Raw genomic sequence first — 21,250 nt, 5'->3', positions numbered from 1 at the left:
GGAGGGAAGGGCCGGGGGGCGGGAGGGAAGCTCCAAAAGAGAGCGCGGCAGCCCTCCCTGGTGCTCCCTCCTGCCTGGGGTGGGTAGGTGGGCGATCAGGTGGTGGGAAGCTGAGTGGGGGAGAGGAGGAGGAAAGGAGGGAGGCGTCACAAAGAGGGGAGGAGCCTGGGGGCGCTTGATTGACAGGACGGGGCAGTGGGCTGATCCAATGACAGCTGCTATTGCAGCCAGCCTCGCCCAGCTGGAAGAGGTGGGGGTCTTGCATGGCAGAAGGTGCTGGCTGCAAGAGGCAGATTTTCCCCCAGCGGATGATAGTCTCTCTCTCTCTCTTTTTTCCTGCTCCCCACCCCACTTAACGGCATTGTTTCTTTTTTTTAATTGAAAATTTTAAAAAAGATTTTACAAATATTTACCTCCCTCCCCCAACCGAGCCCATCTCCCCCCCCACTTCCCCTCCCCCCCCCCGACTTCCCAGAGCAAATACAGGGTATAAATCTTTTAACAATCATATTCTAAAATAAAAATAACTTGGCTTCATCTTTCATTTGTGCTTTAACTCCTCTTTTGTTAAGCTAACTATAAACAAATTAAATCATGCCTTGCTTTTTCAATCATAAGCTCTCTGGAATTTTTTTAGTCCCGTATTTATTTTGAATATAGTCAATCCATCTTCTCCACTCGAGTTTATATTTCTCATCTGAATGAATGACGGCATTGTTTCAAACGAGGAGGGGTCCTTCAATTCAGAGGGGGGGGGGTTGCAAAGGCAACTGCAAAGGACCGAACTCATTCATGCAAGCTGATAGATTGCAATGCATGCATTGGCATTATCTGGGCTGCAAGGTCTGGAAGTGCCGATGGCACCAAACTTTGCAAAAACATCGCAGGCTACTGAGCTTTGCAGACCAAATCCTAGTTCCAATATTTGAGGGGCTGCCTCAGAGAGGTGGGGGGGGTCATCCTATTTTCCAAGGCACCTGAAGCCCAGAGGAGGAATAATGCATGGAAACTGATCAAGGAGAGATTCAACCTAGAAATAAGGATATATATATTTTTTGACAGGGAAAGCAAACAACAACCCCATGCTTTCAAGAAGAGACTGGGCTACTATCTGTCAGAAATGTTGTAGGGTCTCTGTTGGACTAGGTGATCTTCCAACTCTGTTAATCTGAATCTTGGCACCCTATGTGCCTTTTATTACCTACAGGTAATAACTGGGACTTCGTTTTTCCTTGAAGACGATTTGCTTCTCATCCAAGAAGCTTCCAAGAAGTTATGGATGGATGGATGAATCAGAGAGGATGGAGGAGAGAGGATGGTTGGATGGGAGAAAGGAAGATCAGGGAGAATGGAGGGAGGATCAGAGAAAGCTGGGTGGATCAGAGAAAAATTGAATGATTATCTACGTGAGCATACAGTTAATGCTACTTAATGCTATTGTTTTTATTATGTCATCAAGTATGAATTAGGTAACAAATATAAGTATAGACATGATTATGAATACATGCAATGGATACGAATAAAAATGAACATTAGGACAGGGACGGTAGGCACCCTGGTGGGCTTATGCACGCCTCTTAAACACCTCTTAGGAATGGGGTGAGGTCAACAGTAGACAGTCTAAGCTCTAAGGTTAAAGTTTTGGGGATTTGGGGAAGAAATCAGAGTCAGGTAGTGCATTCCAGGTGTTGACCACTCTGTGGCTGAAGTCGTACTTTCTGCAATTGAGTTTGGAGTGGTTTACCTTAAGTTTGTATCTATTGTTTGCCATGTATTATTGAGGTTGAAGCTGAAGTTGTCATTGACAGGACATTTAGTTATGGATGAATCAAAGAGAATGGAGGGTTAGAGAGATGGATGGATGGGAGGAAGGAAGATCAGAGAGAATGAAAGGTGGGAGAATCAGAAAAAGGTGGATGGATCAGAGAAAAATGATTGAATGAGAATCCACATGAGCATATAGTTAATGCTACTTAATGCTTTTATAAAATACATTGTAAATAGTTTTTTTGTTTTTTTATGCTTTTATAAAAAACTTCTGGAGGAATTTACCATTTATTTAGAAGCCTAAAATCCCAAAGAAAGATTTGCTTTTTAAGTTTCTTTAAGCACACCCAACAAGAGTAAACTCATTCATTTTTTTAACTCCAAGGATAGAACCAAAGACGCACGCGCAATGATGACTGTTTCACGCATGCGTAGAAAGCGGCTCACAGCCAACCGACCGTTTCTTGGCTCATCAGATTATCCCACGCATGCGTCATCGGTCAAAAGTTGACGTACTACGCATGCGTGCCAGTCTGCCCACACCAGGTTGACATTGGGGGGAACCGTGGTCCCTATGCTACGCATGCGTCTGTCTCAAAGCGACCCCGGAAGCTTTTTGCGCTCGCTTCCGGCCACTCAAGCAAACGAAGCCTGGGCAGTGTGTCCACCGTCGCTATGTCGGGTTCGACATCTGGTTCGGCCGGCTCCGGGGCGAGCTCGGTGACCTCCGTGGTGCGGCGCTTCCTGTCCGAGTACAGCAGCGGGACGCCAAGCCGCCTGAAAGTGCTGGACGCCTATCTGCTCTACGTCATGCTGACGGGGGCCTTGCAGTTCGGCTACTGCCTCGGCGTCGGCACCTTCCCCTTCAACTCTTTCCTCTCGGGCTTCATCTCGGCTGTGGGCAGCTTCATCCTGGGCGGTGAGGCGCTTTCTGACTGGGTCGGGGTAGCCCCAGTGGGTTTGCGCAGGCGCGACTGTCCCCCTGGCAACCCGTTGCCCTTATGCCTCAGGGTTCTGGCGTTGCCATGGTAACCACCACCCACCTTCCACCCCCGTTGGCGAGTTTTCAAACGGGGGGGGCGGGTGTTCCTAGGTCGCCGTGGCAACGTTCCTTGAGGGGGCGGGGCTTTGTGGTTGCCACAAAGCAGGTAATCCTCATTCTTCAAGCAGTTCATTTTGTGACCGTTGAAAGTTACTAAAAAAATGACTTTGTGGCCGTTTTTTTCACAGGTAACAGCATTTTTCACACTTGCAGGCGTCCCCCATGGTTGCAGGATCAAAATTCAGAGGCGCTTGGCAAGGGGTTCATATTGATTGCAGTGTCCCTGTATAAAACCAGATTGATCATTGTGAATCATTTGTTGTATAACTGACATCAACCTATTTGCTAGAATTTTAGCAAAGATTTTTATAATCTGTATTAAGTAGTGATATAGGCCTATAGTTTTTTGGCTGAGGGTGATCTTGATCTTCTTTCGGAATCAGGGAAATAAAGGCTGTTCTCCAAGATAGCAATAGCAGTTAGACTTATATACCACTTCATAGGGCTTTCAGCCCTCTCTAAGCGGTTTACAGAGTCAGCATATCGCCCCCACAGTCTGGGTCCTCATTTCACCCACCTCGGAAGGATGGAAGGCTGAGTCAACCTTGAGCCAGTGAGATTAGAACCGCTGAACTGCAGATAACAGTCAGCTGAAGTGGCCTGCAGTACTGCACCCTAACCACTGCGCCACCTCGGCTCATCTATGGTGGTGGTACCCTTCCTCCCAATTGTATTTTACTAAATAGTTCCTTAAGAGGTTCTACCATTTCTAGTTGTAAATTTTTATAGTAAACCGCTGTCAATCCATCTGTACCAGGGGCCTTACCAACTTTTAACTGCTTAATTACCAGGAGAATTTCCTCCGTGGTTATCGGTTGATTCAATCTTTCCCTTTGCTCATCTGTAACTTTGGGGATATTCTCCTTCTCCAAATATCTATCTATATCTAAACCTTGTATTTTATCACCAGCGTACAGTCTCGTATATATTTCTAAAAAAAACTCTTTGTAATCATATCCTGTTGATAGGCTTCTTTACCTTTGTATTCTATTTTCTCTATAGTACGAGACTTTGTTTTTTCCTTAACATATATGCTAACCATCTATCTACCTGGTTTATTTGCATTGCAAAAAGTATTGTGTTTAGCATATAGCAAGTTAGTTGCTACCTGGTCTGACATCAACATGTTAAATTGCCCTCGCAGTAAAGTTACTTCTTTTGTCTTCTTATCATCTGGGTTAGATATTAGTGCCTGCTCTTTCTTTTTTATCTCCTCTTCTAGTTCCCTCCGTTTTTCCCCCTGTCTATGTCTGTGTAAGAAAGATGGTTTTAATGGTGGACAGGACCACATGGCTTGAGATGGTGGGGGGAAAAGGGAAGAGATGCTGAGAGTGCCCTGGTTTTATGCCCTGTCTGGGCCCCACCTTAGTGTTTCCTGTTCCTGTGTAAGAAATGTATCCCATTGACTGTCAGACTCCCAGGAGGCGGAGTCTTAGCTAACCCTGTAGGCTGTCCTGAATCCCAGGCTTGGTTGAGCCTTGCTGGGTGATGTAACCTTCCCAAGTGCCATGTAGTGAGATGGGCAGAGGGCTAATCCTATCATGTCCTGAGGGCCATGTCTTAATCCCATCAGCCTGGAGCTGAAGGGGTGGGGGGCAGGGAGCTGCTTTGTCTTTAAAAACATGTTTCTCTTTTTCTCATCCAGAGAAAAATAATTCTGCCTGTTTTAATATTTTCTAGAATATTTCATTCTTCTAGGAAGGGTGTGCGTGCTAACTTCCTTACACCCTTTTGCGACCTTCTAAAACACAAAGTCAATGGGCAAGCCGGATTCACTTAACCGGGTGACTAACTTTTAACAATTGTAGTGATTCACTAATCAACTGGCAAGAAACATCATAATATGGGGCAAAACTCACTTAACCAATGTTTCACTTAGCAACATAAAGTCTGAGCTCGATTGTGGTTGTAAGTCAAGGACTATCTGTAGCCTGAGCTATATTTGAGAATATCACTATAGAGGGATTTTAATTTGAGCTATGAGAATATGGGAAAAATATTTAATTAAAATGTAGTTGTGGCCCGCCAGCAGAACTGGAAACAGAGTCGTACAGTGAGGAGGTTGGGAAGGAACATGGCCCAGTCCTGGAACCTAATGAGTGCTTTGCGTGAGAGGCAGAGATGAGTCCAGGGCCGTCTGACGGTATCAGCTGCTTTCAAAGTCAGACATCAGTGAGGCAGTGGAACAGCTAAGAAATCAGGGTCGACTTGGGAGTAAAGCCATAGATGGACGGTGAATGGCCTTTCCCATAGGAAATAAAAGAGAAGCGAAAGGGGAGTGGGTTTTTGCAGGAAACAATTTGTTCATTTCAGGAGTGTGAAGATCTGTCCGTGAAACTCAGAGACTCTGTGCCAATGGTGGGATTCAGCCAGTTCGCACCTATTCGGGAGAACCGGTTATTAACTTTCTAAGCAGATCGGAGAACCGGTTGTTGGAAGAAATCTCATTTTGTTTTTTTCCACTTTACAGGGCTCATCCTGTAAGGAAGGCAGGAAGGCAACATTCTGGAGTTGTTTCTAGCCTAATCTTTATTGCCTTGCTTATAGAAACTGCCTCTCCGGTTAACCCTTATTGTTGATGAGCTCTGACACCGGGGTGGACATTCCAGAGGGTCCCAAAGACCCCTCAACTCCTGCCTGGCTCGCCAAAAATGTTGCAGCAGATTGTGGTTTGTAATCTACTTACGAAAGATCAGGACTTGAGACCACGAAGGAAGAGAAACAGGTTTATTGGATGCATCGGGTTCAGCGTGTTCACACACCAAAATCTGAACTGGCCTGGCTACGCCCAGGGCAGTGATTTTATACCTTTAATCAAACTTTGTCAATCAGAGGGCGTTTAAAGAGGCGTATTCATACAAAACGTAAAAACCCCTGTTCAGAACAGGGAAGTACATCTTGGAAAAATACAAAAGCAGATATTCATACCAACAGTTTTCTGCAACTTCTCTGTTCTATCTCTCCCCCCACGACTGGCTTCCTGTGCCCCTCCTTTACAGAGTCTTGCCACACTGTTCAGCCCTATTTGTAATATGAGGAAGTTAAAAGTCAACTTTGGGACTCCAGGGCACTGGAGTAAAAGGACAAACTAAAATGAATCTATAAGGTCCATTCTATTAAGACCACCTAACCTGGCCAGCCACTGGTGGGTTTACCTGTGCAACCCATGCTGTATCATTATTACATTGTAACAGCTAAGGTGAAGCGCCCATCAACGTGAGTGATGTTGAGTTGGCCACACCCACCCAGTCACATGACCACTGAGCCATGCCTACCCACCTGGCCATTAGGGCAGAGAACCGGTTGTTAAATTATTTAAATCCCACCACTGCTTTGTGCCCAGTCTTTCCTTGCACAGCACTGCATTTGGAAAATAGCTTTCTAAGCTAGATAAGGTCTGTGTTCATAATTCCCCCTTTGAAAGTCTTTACCAGGCCTTTCCTGAAAGTGAATGAGAGACATTCACATTCTTTTAATAAAAGGGGTTTTGTCAGGACCAGGAGTCTGCTTCATGCTTTTGGGGGAAGCCTACGCCAGAACAGTCCTCAAATGTATTGAGCCCTACATTTCTGTTCAAAGCAACACAGTTAAGTGAGCTTTGCCCCATTTTACAATCTTTCTTGCCGTCATTCATGGAATCGCTACAGTTGTTAAGTGAATCGTTTGATCATTAAGCGAATCTGTCTTTCCCCTTTGACTTTGCTTGTCAGGAACCCACTGGAAAGGTTACAAAAGGTGATCACCTCACGCTGGAACTGTACAACTCTCATAAACACGGGCCAGTTGAGATCTGTTTGAATATTAGTAGCTCAGGTTGGTAGTTGAGCTGTTGGTTGAGCTCTGAGCTTGGCATTTTGGTCACAAACATTCCATCACCATTCGAGGAAACATTGTCAGTGTGCTTTGAATTGTTCTCGTCTGTCAGAACATTGGTCTTTAAATACTTATTTAAAATGTTTAAGTATGGAGTTTATTTAAAGACCAATGTTCTGACAGACAAGCACAATTCAAAGCACACTGACAATGTCTCCTCAAATGGTGACAAAACTTTGCAACCAAATTGCCAAGCTCATATGGAGCTCAGAACAACAGCCCAATAGGCCAGTTGCCCAACATCCCGATTTGGATCACGGCACCATGGTCGTAATATTGCAAGTGTGAAAACTGATTGTTTTTTTCAGTGCCATTGTAACTTCAAAGTCTCTAAAGGAATGATGAGCAGTACAGTGCAATTTAATTTGTATCATGATATGACGTAAGATCAGTTTACTAGTTTAGCTACTGTATCTTGGCAGTGCTAAAGTCAATTTTAAGGTTATTGTATTTAACTGGACTATTTCTCATTCAGCCCTCTTCTGATATTTTCCCTCCAACATTCCATTAAAACAGGGGTTGTCAAGCTGGCGGCCCGTGGACCAGATACGTTATATGCACAGGCCATCCCAGCTTCGCGAAAGAGAGAACCTTGTGAAATGTCACGTGACAGCAAGGCGACGTGGCGAGTTTGACAACCATGCATTAAAACAATGTGTTTCTCCTTCCCCCCCTTTTTTTCCTTCAGTTTGCTTGAGGATTCAAATCAACCCACAGAACAAGGGAGAATTTCAAGGAATCTCACCAGAACGAGCCTTCGCCGACTTCCTTTTTGCTAGTACAATCTTACATCTCGTCGTCATCAATTTTGTAGGCTGATGAAGGAGGTATGTACACCTTTTAGGCATGGGGGATATTTTTCAGAAGAGAAGATTTGCTTGTAGAAAATGAGAGGCTACAAAAAAATATATATTTCAGGAAACAATTTTGTGAAATGTCCCCTTTTGGGTAAAAAAAATGTTACTCTCTTAAAAGTGGGAAACCTGCCACCCAGAATAACCTAGACACATTTCAAGTGCAGAGCAGCTGCCACCAATTCTCCACTTCCCATCCACCCCTCAAATAAACAACAAATCTTACATTTGAAATGGCCATTTTGTGCTGAAGGAGGGCCATTTTTTCAAAAAAGCAGCTTAGATCAGTTCCAGCTGAAAATTTTGAAGGAGGCATGGTTATAGCCTCCCATAAGCTCTCTAATTGTCAGTAGCTTTTAAAAATGAGATTTCAGATGCTGAATGGTGGTAGTGGAGTCAAAACCATCTAACCACACAGGTTTTTTTTCTATTTTTTTAATGTTGTTTTTAAATGGTGTATTTTAGTTGGAAGTATTCTCTGTACCACAGACCCCATGCAGAATAATAATTGAATCCTTTCCATATAGTGGTCTTTTTATCACATTTCCTAGGAGCCTATTAGTCTTCTCTCAAATTTAGATCTGCATGCTGATACTCTGTTTCCCCCAAAATAAGACCTCCCCGGGCTTTTGAGTGCATGCGCTAAAATAAGTCCTCCCCCCCCCCCCAAAAAAAAGTCCTCCCCGAAAATATTGCAATACAGCAGCAGCCATGAGGTGACCATATTTGCTGCCTCCTGCATCTCAAAAATAATAAGACCTCCCTAAAAATAAGGCCAAGTGCTTATTTCGGGGGTGAAAAGAAAATGAGAGCCTTTCTTACTTTTGGGGAAACATGATACAAGAAGTTCTAAAATCGTCCAGATGGAAGCTACCCTCCAAACAGGGGGCTGTAACAACAGGCAAGGCTCCATGAAACTTTGACCTCAGCTTCATTGCAGTGGATGTAGAGCAGTGCTTCTCGGCCTTAGCAAATTTGAGTTGTGTGGATTTCAACATCCCCCCATGACTGGCTGTGGAATTCTGGGACTTGAAGTTCATACAACTTGTCAGGGTTGAGAAACAATGTTGGCGTATTTGAAATACACTTTGTCCCCTATGTGCCAGTTGGGGCCACAGTGGGGGAATCAACACAGTGAAAGTGGTTTATTGAATAATAACAGTTCCCACCTCCTGCCTACTCTGTCCCCACCCTCCTCATGTGTCCTTAGATTTTAATGTTTGATTTTAACATTTTTTAAACTAAGATGTAAGTGTAAGCTGTCGAATGTTACTTGGTAAGATGAGTGGTCAATAAATTATATGCGTACATACATGGCCAAAATTGTGGAAACCTTTTGGGAAAAGTGTACAGTATTTTTGAGATTTGATGGCTGATAACCCCACTTTTTTGTTTTTTTGCAGTAGTATCATAAAATTATATATCACTGGAAAGTAATTTAACCAAGAATGTAATGCAATAACTTTTATGAAGGATTTGCTATTAGAATAGCAGTTATAAAGAAGGAAAGTGAAACACGTAGAAAAAAATGAGAGATACAAAAATTATCACTATAGAAAAAATGAGATATACACAGATTATCTCCATGTCTGTTAATACTTAGTTGCGTAACCTTTAGCATGAATCTTTAGCCTTACAATGTCTTCCCATGGAGTGAACCAAGTTCTGCAGCTCTTATAATGTGAAACCAAGTTTGCATAATTGTTTCTACTAACTGGGTTTTATTGCTGGATCCCTTCTAACTAACAAGTTTCTTTAGTCGGCTCCATAGATTTTCACTTGGGTTAAGGTCTAGGCTATTCCTAAGGCCATTCCAGCAGTGGAATATGATTATCTTGAAAACATTTTTTTCCACACAGCAACAACATGACATGGAGCTAAATCCTGTTGAAATATAAATGCTTCATTGTCTTGGAAAAGATCATGTGCGGAAGGTTTCAGTTTGGGCTAAAGTATTTCATCAATGTGTATTTGACCATTTATGTTCCCATTAATCACACAAATTCTTCCCACACCTTTTGATGTCATACAACCCGAGATTGTAAAACTGACTGTTTCATGGTACATGTAATGCAATCAGGATGCAAATCTTCTCCGATTCTTCTCCTTTTTCTCGTTATTTGGCTATAACACTTCATAGAATACAGCTATTTTTTTTCCATTTTTTTAAAAAAAAAATTGAATAAAAAACAAACAAAATCATCCTCCATTACAAATTGTAGAACGTTTCCTTTTCTACATAAGTTTCCTCTTATCAAATACATACATACATACATACATACATACATACATACATACATACATACATACATACATTGTTATCCTTTATCTAACTTTATCCATTAACACTACATTTTTAACATAATGCTCTAATTTTAACAAGATTTTTAAACTTCTTTTCTTAATCATTGTATACAATTTATATCCAATTTTCCCTTTTATCATGTCAATACAAATTATTACATTATTATCATTATCAGTCATTTATTTAGCGATAGTTTGACTATGTTTAACTTACTTTTTCCCCGTTTTTCACCTTTTAAAAATTTATACCAAATTTCTTCTTGTCAAACCAATATATATGTGTACATTCTTATCATTATCAATTATTTACCTAACTTTATCACTACATTTTTAACATAATGTTCTAATTTTAACTAAATTTAACTAGTGCTTTATTATTAATTTTCATATCTCAACCTGTGTCTTTCCAGTAATAGTGTAGTCCTATTTCTTTTGCCATTTGTGGAATTGGTCTTTTGGTTATTTCCTTAATCAAATTTGTTTGGACTTCTCTTCGCAACTTGTTGCTTATTACATATCTTGTAAAATCTCGAAACCCTCCATCAGCTTCCTTAATCAGTTTATCTTTGGTTATCAGTAATGTTTTGATCAAAATTTCTCTCCTTAAATCCATCCATTCTTCTCTTTTTTTCTTCTTCTATATCTTGAAATCTGTAGTAAAACACCTTTCCATCTATCTTCCCTTTCCTTATTCCACTCTTTCCATCTCCAACCACACTCAGTTCACTGTCAATATCCACGGTTATTTTGCCTCTTTGTTCATTTTCCCCCTGGGTTTTTAGGACTTTAGCCTCCACTTTTTCCATTTGCTGAATATCTTCTATTTGCTGAGTATCTTCCATTTTTCCATCAGGTTTTGCCACATTATATTTTCAATATTTTCCAATATCTTCTCAATTCTCTCTGTTGTTTCTAATAATTTTTTTAATTCCAGACATAATCTGTTGCAATGTTATGGTTTCTTTTTGAATTTGTGTCATCCTTCCAATTAATAAAATGGCCACTCTTGTTTAAAAACAAATCTTTGTTTTCACTTCTTTCCAGCTAGCAACAAACATCCAAAGGGCACCTGCGTAAACAATTCATGCCCTTCTTTATAAACAAGCTGAAGCTTTCGAAGTGCAAGGTCAAAATGATGTTTCCAGGTCTCATCCTCCAACTCCAAAAAGTCTTAACTTTTTTCCCTCTCAGGTTACTACCCTCTTTATATACCTTTTAAATCTTCTTTATGTTTCAGGCTTAGAAGAAATAAAGTTCTTAAATGAAACCAAATAAAAAGAAAAAAATCCATCCCAACCAATATTGTAGAAGTAAAGGGAAAAAAATTAATCCATAGATAAAAAAAGAAATAGAAGGAGAAAAATCCAAAACCTTCACTTTAAAAAGTAAAAAAATATTTGCAAAACTTCCATCGATAGAAAAAAATAAAAGAAAAGAAAGATAACACACTCCAATTATGCTAATTCCGCCACTTATTTCCTTTTCTTTACCAATTTGATTTAACTTCCATCTTTTTTGGGTAGTCTTTTAAAAAAATAAAATTTCCTCACCCGATGGACACACTTTCTCTTTCCACTTTTCCTCCCGTTGCAGAGCTGTCCCAACTTCAGCAGCTTGAGGCTGTGCTTTTTGTTGCCGGCTAGAAGAGATTCTCTTGGATCAATCAGAGACTTTGTGATGTCCCTGAGATCAGCACGACATACTCTTCCCTGTCAATGTCTCTTCGGGACAATTTAGGTCCAGATGGACCAACCAGCGGCAAAAGTATCGACTGTGATCTCGGAGCCTCGAGATCGCACGTCATGTCATCGCAAAGTTAGCTCCTTTCAGCTAATTGAAGAAATTTTTTTGCATTACATTCTTGATTAAATAATCTTTCCATTGATACACAATTTTATGGTACTGCGCCAAAGCAAAGCGTTTTTATAAGCCATCAAACCTCAAAAATGCATTTTTCCCAAAACGTTTCCACAATTTTGGCCACTACTGTACTTACATACACCAATGAAAGATTCTGTATGTTCAGCTAATTCACTGAGTCATTTAGAGTCTAAAGATACATCAGCGAAGCAAAGATAGATGATAGATAGATAGATAGATAGATAGATAGATAGATAGATAGATAGATAGATTAGATAGAGAGAGAGAGAGAGAGAGAGAGAGAGAGAGAGAGAGAGAGAGAGAGAGAGAGATAGATAATAAAATTGATTGAATAATTGATTGATGTTGGGTATATTAGTACATGTAATTAGCACAAAGAGATGTGATTAAATTTGTTTCTTTTAATTTGTCTTTACCCTGTTATTAACCCTGTTTTCCCTGAAAATAAGACCTCCCCAAATAATATGCCCAATCGGGCTTTTGAGCACATGCACTAAAATAAGCCCTCCTCCAAAATTAAGTCCTCCCCGAAAATATTACAACACAGCAGCAGCCATGAGATGACTTGTCGCCTCCTGCACCACAAAAATAATAAGACCTCCCCGAAAATAAGGCCAAGCGCTTATTTTCGGGAAAACACAGTATCCTCAAGCAAATAATGCATCTGGTGTTAATGTGGGACATGCTATAAGTTCTTGCCTTGTGTGGCATTTCCAAACTAAAATTCAGCACATTGAATTGGTGGTGGTAAGTCATGGCTTTCATACAAAGCATGGAATTTGAGGTTAATAGTTATGAGTGGGAAGCTCCAAAATTTTCCATAAGCAATCTAGAGAAGAGAGGAATGGATACATTGCATGATTATAAACCTAGGGAGATTAATATGTGGTTGGATTTGCAGCAAATGCACAAAAGTAGTGTTGCTACAACAAAGAAGATGCTCACTCCTTAATAGCAATTGTACTTTCTCTTATATTTTGTATTTTCTCTTGTAGACTGCCGTGGACCTCTCTTTTTTACTGAAGATTGGCCTCTGTTGGAAAAACATCCCAGACTCCAGTTTGTTTCCTAATAAGAAATAGTCTGAGAATCAAAATGATTGAAGGAATTGGCTGCTGCCTTTTATGTCTCAATAAATTCACTTTTGTTACTTCTTGTCACTCGTTTGGATCTTGACAACAGTTAGAAAACCACAACATTGTCGGCAGGCTTTGGACGACACTTCTGTAACCTCAGATTTATTAAGGATATTTCAGATAGTTGCCTGGGCACCTTCATTCTGCAGCCAACTGAAGGTGCATTTATTTCTTCCCCATCTATGGTGTGCTTTGTTCTTGTTGCTTAGATGTTGGAGATGGTTCTAAAAGCGTTGACAATGCTAGCATTTCATCACTTTCCCCCTTTATTTTGCTGCCATCTCTTGTTTGTTTAGAATAACTGCATTGTCAAACCTCTTTCTTGGTGACTACTTCACAAGGGGATAAAGGATTACGAAGTTACTCAGTTGTATCCAGACCAGAACAGTTTCTCTCTTTAAGTTTGCAAGACAACAACACGGTTTTAGGTTTTCAGCTTCCCCTGCTAAAATGCACTAGCCTTGCCATCGTTGTGCAAAGCTAGATAAAGTGGCAAATAAGTATTTTTAAAAATGCATCCAAATCTCACATATAGGGAACTGCGAAAATTTCCACGAAAATAAGACTAGGTCTTACATATTAACATTTGTGCCATAAGATGCGCTAGGGCTTATTTTTGGGGAAATGTGCTAAATGTGTGTATCTGGCTGACGATCATAATGGGGGCTTATTTGGGGGCTGGGGTAGGGCTTGCAAGCATGCTGAAAAATGCAAGGGCTTATTTTCCAGTTAGGTCTTATTTTCGGTGAAATACCCAATTTCCCTGGAAATAAGCCCTTCCCAAAAAAATTGCAACACAACAGCAGCTATGACGTGATCACACTTGCTGCTTCCTGCACCTCCCCAAAAATAAGGCCAAGTGCTTAATTCTGGGGTCAGAATAAGATCCTGTCTTATTTTCGGGAAAACGGTGTTCCTAGCAGGTACAGTAGTCTCTGCAAGAACGTACAATTGTGTGTGAGCTCTCAAGTCACACGTTAAAATAACTTTTACCCAACATCTTGTAAACTTTCGATTTGAGCTTTTTCGGATTTTGAGAAAAACCTTTTTTTCTCTCTCTTTTTCACATGCTAGATTTTTAGACTCATAATATCTAATATGTCCATGTATTTGCACCACATCAGATATTCACATCAGTCATTGGGCTGCAAAATAATGTGATTTGGCTGTGGTTTCTACTCAGATATTGTTTCTGTATGAAATCAGAGGCCTTTAGAAATGAAGGGGAAGTCAAATTATACAGAATAAAGAAAGAGATGCATTTTATACAGAATAAGAAAAAGAGATACTGGTCCCATTTATTGCCCAGTTGCCCAGTATAGTTAGTGGTTAGCGATGATAGAAGTTGGATTTTGCTGCAAGCCATCTCAACTATTACAACATTTATTCTGAAAGCAAAAATAAAAATAATCACATGTTAATGTTTGTTCCTGCCTTGCATGCTGGCTGGGGAATTCTGGGAATTGAAGTCCAACTTGAAACATGCCTAGATATGCCTATTTGCCATTTTAGCGGCCTTAAGAGAAAAATAAGGCAAATTAGGAGAGGATTTTATTTTTTTTAGAATGACGAGGAATTTCCTAGCATCGCTGAATGGCAACTTGGTTGGATTGGTGGTGCTTGGCAGTCAGCAACATCTGGAAGAAACATGTGGAAGGCTTAATAGCAATAACTATGAGAAGGATCTTGGAGTCTTAGTGAACAACCAGCTAAACATGAGCCAGCGATGTGAAGCAGCAGCCAAAAAAGCCAATGCAATCCTAAATTGCATTAACAGAGGGATACAATCAAGATCAAGTGAGGTACTAATACCACTCTATAGAGCCTTAGTAAGAACCACACCTAGAGTACTGCATCCAGTTTTGGTCACCACACTAATAAAAAAGATGTTGAGACTAGAAAAAGTGCAAAGAAAAGCAACCAGGATGATTAGGGGACTGGAGACTAAAAAATGAAGAACAGTTACAGGAACTGGCTGATCTAGTCAAGAGAAGGACTAGGGGAGACATGATAGCAGTGTTCCAATATTGGAGGGGCTTCCACAGAGAAGGAAGGGATCAAGCTATTTTCCAAAGCACCCGAAGGCCAGACAAGGAATAATGGATGGAAACTAATCAAGGAGAGATGCTACCTAGAAATCAGGAGAAATGTCCTGACAGTGAGAACAATCAGCTTGCCTTTGGAAGTTTGTCACCAGAAGCTTTCAAGAAGAGAATGGATAGCCACTGTCATAAATGGTGTCCTGCTTGGGTGGGGGGTGGGGGGGTTGGACTAGATGACCTATGAGGCCCCTTCCAACTCTTAATCTGTTAAAACTATGGTCAGTTCAATTTATATTCCACCAATTGAGGGCAAATGGATGGAAATTTCAGTATCCTACTTGTAAACTGTGGTTACCTTATTCCAGGTCAACCTGGAATACTTGGAGACTTTCCAAAACTTGCAGAAAAGGCAGAGTTTATTATATTTATTAAATGTATATGCCACCTGGACAGACATGGCAATGTGCTGTGCCTTATTTGACCTCATTCGAACAATTCGTGGATTTTTTTCCCCAGGCTATGCTATGTGATAAATCCTGTTCCCAAGCCATAGTTACGGGATTTACATAGTGTGTTTAAGCACCAGTGTGTTTAACTGTGTCGAGAACTTCATGAAACATCAATGCAGGAATCTGAACTGATAATGTTGCATTGACCACTACCAGGTCCCCCCTTCCATAAAACCATCCAAAACTTTTTCCTTAAGTACTTAACACCATCACATGCTTTTCTCTCCAATGGCATGTTTTGGAATCTATGTCCACAGAGATCATGGGATCCTTGCTACCTGAGCAGGAAAAAAATTAACATCCTCCATCCCAGAAATAAAATTATTTGGCTGCCTTTCATACACTAGATCTTCCTCAAAGGGGTGTACAAGGACTCTCTTTGTCCCAGTTTGTGTGTGTGTTGTTGTTGTTGTTGTTGTTGTTCTAAGTTTCCCACAAATAAAACTACCACAAAGTTATTCTTAGGCTTTGCAGGCTTTTTACTAGTCGTATACTTAGCTGCACCTCTCCCCCCCCCTTCTTCTGCACCTGTGCATCTGGCTGTCTTGTGGGTTTTCACCTTGACTCAACTTGAGGTGTAACGTTCTCAAACCCCACTCCGTTTTTTTTTTCTTTCCCGAGCTTTGGCACGTGCCATCTCTTTGTTCGATTTTGCAAAACAACTTTTTTTTCTAGAGGAAGCGGTCTTTGCGGGAAGAGCTTCAAACGCTGGCCCAGATCAACTTCGCCGCTCCTGACGTCATGGAAGATTCAGGTGAGTTGGGTTTCGACCCCATTTTTTAAAACCTACCCCTTTTTTCCATTTCCTGCGGTTGTTTATTTCCTCTTGCTTGAGCTTAGCTGGGCCAGGGGTGAACTCTGCTGAGAAGATATTTTTAAAACTTAAAATGAACATTGCGGCAGAGGCGAAGGTTGACCTAACACCTGGAGGATGTTAAAAATAGTCCCTCTGCTTTTAAAATATCCGAAAAATGCTTTGTTTCCCATCGCGGAGGGCTGCACATTCAAACCTGACCCAATTACCCCCCAGTTTATTTAATAGAAGTTCCTTTCTAATTCCTAGTAGCTAGTAAAAGAAAATAACAGTTGTCTTCAGAGACAAGTTTTAACAGGGACTAATGCATTCTTCAATTAAGTCATTGGAGAAGATTGCTTTAAGGCACACTTTAATTAGGTAATTAGAGAAGATTAGATAATGGCACGTTGGCAAGAATTGGCACCAGCTTGCCAATTACAGTTGCTGTAATCTTTTATTTTTCAACTGGTTGGATTTTATAGTTTTTTTTAATGATTTTATATTTTTTTAAAAAATTGAGAACCACCCGAAGTTGGTAGAAAGATGGGTGGCTATATCATTGTTTCAAATAAATAATGGTAAGATAGGATAGCATAGCATAAGCATAGCATAGCATAAGCATAGCATAGCATAAGCATAGCATAAGCATAGCATAAGCATAGCATAGCATAAGTATAGCATAGCATAAGCATAACATAGCATAAGCATAGCAGTAGAGTAGAATTAAGAATAGAATAGAACAGAATAGAATTAGAATAGAGTAGAATGGAATAGAATAGAATAGAATTAGAGTGGAATGGAATAGAACAGAACAACAGAACAGAACAACAGAACAGAACAGAACAGAATTCTTTATTGGCCAACTGATTAGACGCACAAGGAATTTGTCTTTGGTGCATATGCTCTCAGCGTACATAAAGGAAAAATAAAATAGAATACATTCATCAAGAATCATAAGATACAACACTTAGTGATAGTCATAGCTAACTAATAAGCAATCAAATTATACCAGGAAACAAATAAAACAATATAAATTTTAAAGATACAAGCAGCATGGTTATAGTCATAAGTGGAAAGTGATAGGTACTAGGAAGGAAGAGAAGAATAGCAATGCAGTAGATAATTTGACAGTGTTGTGGATTAATTGTTTAGCAAAGTGATGGCATTTGGGGAAAAAACTGTCCTTGTGTCTAGTGGTTCTGGTGTGCAGTGCCCTATAGCGCCATTTTGAGGGTAGAAGTTGAAACAATTTATGTCCAGGATGCGAGGGGTCCGTAGTTATTTTCACAGCCCTCTTTTTGACTCGTGCAGTAGAAAGGTTTTCGATGGAAGGCAGGTTGGTAGCAATTGTTTTTTTCTGCAGTTCTAATTATCCGTTGGATTTAAATGTATCCGTTGTGCTACCTGGGAAAATGCAGGATTATTTTGTAAAGGAAGTAATGTCATCCTTGAAGCAACGGCTGTAAGATGATTTCTGGTTGGTTTTTTTTAGCACCCAGAAACGAGACAGTTCAAACCAAGAATCTTTTCGCCCTTGAAATGTTGCTGGCCATCTCCTTTTTTTTTAGCACACTTTAATAAAAACTCCACAAGAATTTTATGTCTGTTCAATTTTTTACATCCATCCACTTAAATGTGTATTTCTGAGAAATTGATTGCATGCTCTGTGATCCAAAGCGAAGGATCTTAGTTATTAGGCATTAGGCTCCACACCCATCTGGTGACCTTGAGGGCACAAATAAACCTCCAAGTGGCCTCAATGACTCTCAGAGAAAATGCTAATGACCAGATGAATGCAAGGAATATAAATCCTTTCTTTCTCCACCATTCAGTCAGAACTGAAGAAGCTTTTTGGATGAGAAGTGAGATGCCTTCAAGGAAAATCAAAGTCCATTTGCCATTTGGAAAAGCCCCTTTGGGACTATGCCCCCTAAGTCATCGGGAGTTGATACTGTCCAGGGATTTAAATGTGTCTATTATTAAAGGGTGATGGAACTGTATCCAAATAGAATTGGAATATATATGAATGAATGAATGAATGAATGAATGAATGAATGAATGAATGAATGAATGAATGAATGAATGAATGAATGGTACACCTTTTTATTGCACCGTTATGAGATTAACTAATGACATATATTATCACAGCATTATTGGCCCTGCAATAATGCTATGACAATATAGCAAAAAAAAAACAAAAAAAAAAAACAACAAACTCTTGCCAAATATCAAATAATAGATTATTCAAACTATTCTCCAGAGCACCTGAGGGTAAAACAAGAAGCAATGGGTGGACACTTAGGACAATTAATCAGTGGAACAACTTGCTTTTAGAAGTTGTGAATGATCCAACACTGGAAGTTTTTAAGAAGATGTTGGATAGACATTTGTCTGAAATGGTATAGGGTTTCCTGCCTAAGCAGTGGGTTGGACTAGAAGACCTCCAAGGTCCCTTCCAACTCTGTTATTCTGTTCTGTTCTATTCTATGTCCGACATTTGATTAAGGACATCCCAGTTAAGTGAATTCTGCTGTTCTTGCTGATCCATTAATTCCATTCTTAAACAATTCCACCCAGATTTACATCGTTGCGTATGATTTTTATTTTGATGCTCTTCAATCTAAATGCACCTCCTTCGTTTTCACTTTTTTTCATAGCACTGGCCATTTTCAATGTCCATAGCTTCATAAAAACAGGCAGCTGGGATCCTTGTCAGAGGAGCTCTAACTAATTCAGAATAAAATGGAGTTATTGTTTCAAATGACGTTGGGTAGTAGGTCTGGAATGCCACAGATTCTTATTTCTCATAAAATAAAAAACCGCTTTCCCTACAGTGGCTGATTTAATATTCCTTCAGGAAAGAATAACTGTAAAGCTATACAGATTAGTCTTCGATCTACGACCGCAATTGAGTCCTAAATTTATCTTAATTAAGTGAAACATTTGTTGAGTAAGTTTTGACCCATTTTACGACCTTTCCCTGCCACCGTGGTTAAGGGAATCACTTCACCCAATAAGTTAGTCATCCTGTTGTTAAGTGGATCTTAACTTGACATTGACTTGACAAGATCACATAAAGTGTTAATACCACTTTATAATGACTTGGTAAGGCCACACTTGGAATACTGCATTCAGTTTTGGTCGCCATGATATAGAAAAGATGTGGAGACTCTAGAAAGAGTGCAGAGATCAGCAACAAAGATGATTAAGGGACTGGAGGCTGAAACATATGAAGAACGGTTGCAGGAACTGGGTATGTCTAGTTTAATGAAAAGAAGAACCAGGGGAGACATGATAGCAGTCTTCCAATATCTCAGGGGTTGCCACAAAGAAGAGGGAGTCAAACGATTCCCCAAGGCACCTGAAGGTAGAACAAGAAGCAATGGGTGGAAACTAATCAAGGAGAGAAGCAACTTAGAACGGAGGAGAAATTTCCTGACAGTGAGAACAATGAATCAGTGGAACAGAAGTTGCCTCCAGAAGTTGTGAATGCCCCAACACTGGAAGTCTTTAAGAAGATGTTGGATAGCCATTTGTCTGAAGTGGTGTAGAGTTTCCTCCCTAAGCAGGGGGTTGGACTAGAAGACCTCCAAGGTCTCTTCCAACTCTGTCATTCTATTCTAAAGCCAACAGATTTAGAGGCTAAGTTGAAGAAGCTTCCTTAGATGTATAAGACAGCAAAACAAGTTCTTCCTCACTTACTGGTATGGTCAGCTTGAATGTGGTGGTTTGTTCGGGGAAAACAAAACTATAATTACGTTTGTTTTGTGTTTTTGCTAAAACCTTTTGTGTGGGCATCAATGGAATTTTGGATGATTCAGACCTGAGTAAGCTTTCTAGAATCTCTCCCACCTATTTAATCTGATTTAATGCCAAGTTTGCAAAACCTAACTCAAGAAGTCAAGTCAAAAGGTGTCAGCCTCTACTCTGCCTGATTGCGATCAGCTGCCATAAAAATGGGGAGAGTGGGGGCTCATGGTATTGGGGGGGGAATAGGTGCTGGTGGAGATATCAGGATGGGAGTTTTGTTCTCAGCATCTTCTGCACATGCTGAGAGCTTGTGTTTGGATTTGGTCAAGCTCAACTTTCTCTGCATACCAGTGGTGGGATTCAAATAATTTAACAACCGGTTCTCTGCCCTAATGACCAGCTGGGTAGGCATGGCTTAGTGGTCATTTGACCAGGTGGGCGTGGTGAACTCAACATCACTCACATCGATGGGCGCTTTGCCTTAGCAGTGACAATGTAATGAGGGTTAACTGGAAAGGCAGTTTCTGTAAGCAGGGCAATAAAGATGAGGCTAGAAACAACACCAGAATGTTTCCTTCCTGCCTTCCCTTACTGGATAGCAATAGCAATAGCAGTTAGACTTACATACCGCTTCATAGGGCTTTCAGCCCTCTCTAAGCGGTTTACAGAGTCAGCATATTGCCCCCAACAACAATCCAGGTCCTCATTTTACCCACCTCGGAAGGATGGAAGGCTGAGTCAACCCTGAGCCGGTGAGATTTGAACACCCTACCTTCAGAACTGCAGCCAGCTAAAGTAGCCTGCAGTGCTGCATTTAACCACAGCGCCACCTCGGCTCTCTCAGGATTGGATTATCCCTGTAAAGTGGGAAAACAAAAACAAAAGGAGATTTCTTCCAACAACCGGTTCTCCCAACTGCTTTGAAAGCTACCAACCGGTTCTCCCGGATAGGTGCGAACCGGCTGAATCCCACCACTGCTGCATACCAATTGAACGAGACCACTTGAAGATGCACCCCACATGACACCTTTGGAAGCTGGAGATTGGACATTGGGTTGGGGTAATTGGGGGGGGAGGGTTGTGGGTAAACGTTTGATATGTACAAGTTCGTGCTTTTTTGCTTCAGATCTTGCTTCAGCTTCACTGTTTTCATTTCATGTCCAGTAAAAGTACCTTTTTTCTCTAATTAAATGGAGTTGGGGGTTTTCTTTCTTGGATTTTGAGTGAGGCACGCCT

At 40.6% G+C, this 21,250-nt stretch overlaps 1 protein-coding gene across 1 annotated transcript; it reads left to right on the top strand.

Moving 5' to 3' along the window:
- Positions 1-2,359: 2,359 nt before the first annotated feature.
- DAD1 (defender against cell death 1) lies at positions 2,360-12,931 on the top strand. The gene is made up of 3 exons (XM_087714199.1): positions 2,360-2,686; positions 7,431-7,569; positions 12,777-12,931. Exons 1-2 carry the CDS (start codon positions 2,443-2,445, stop codon positions 7,559-7,561), a joined length of 375 nt encoding a protein of 124 aa, XP_087570325.1. The 5' UTR covers positions 2,360-2,442; the 3' UTR covers positions 7,562-7,569; positions 12,777-12,931.
- Positions 12,932-21,250: the final 8,319 nt, after the last annotated feature.

This window comes from Thamnophis sirtalis, unplaced genomic scaffold (genome assembly GCF_051295495.1).
Source record: "Thamnophis sirtalis isolate CommonGarterSnake01/CBP01778 unplaced genomic scaffold, rThaSir2_p1.2 scaffold_4, whole genome shotgun sequence".
In the NCBI taxonomy this organism is placed as follows: Eukaryota; Metazoa; Chordata; class Lepidosauria; order Squamata; family Natricidae; genus Thamnophis; species Thamnophis sirtalis.
This window is presented reverse-complemented; position numbering and strand designations above follow the sequence as displayed.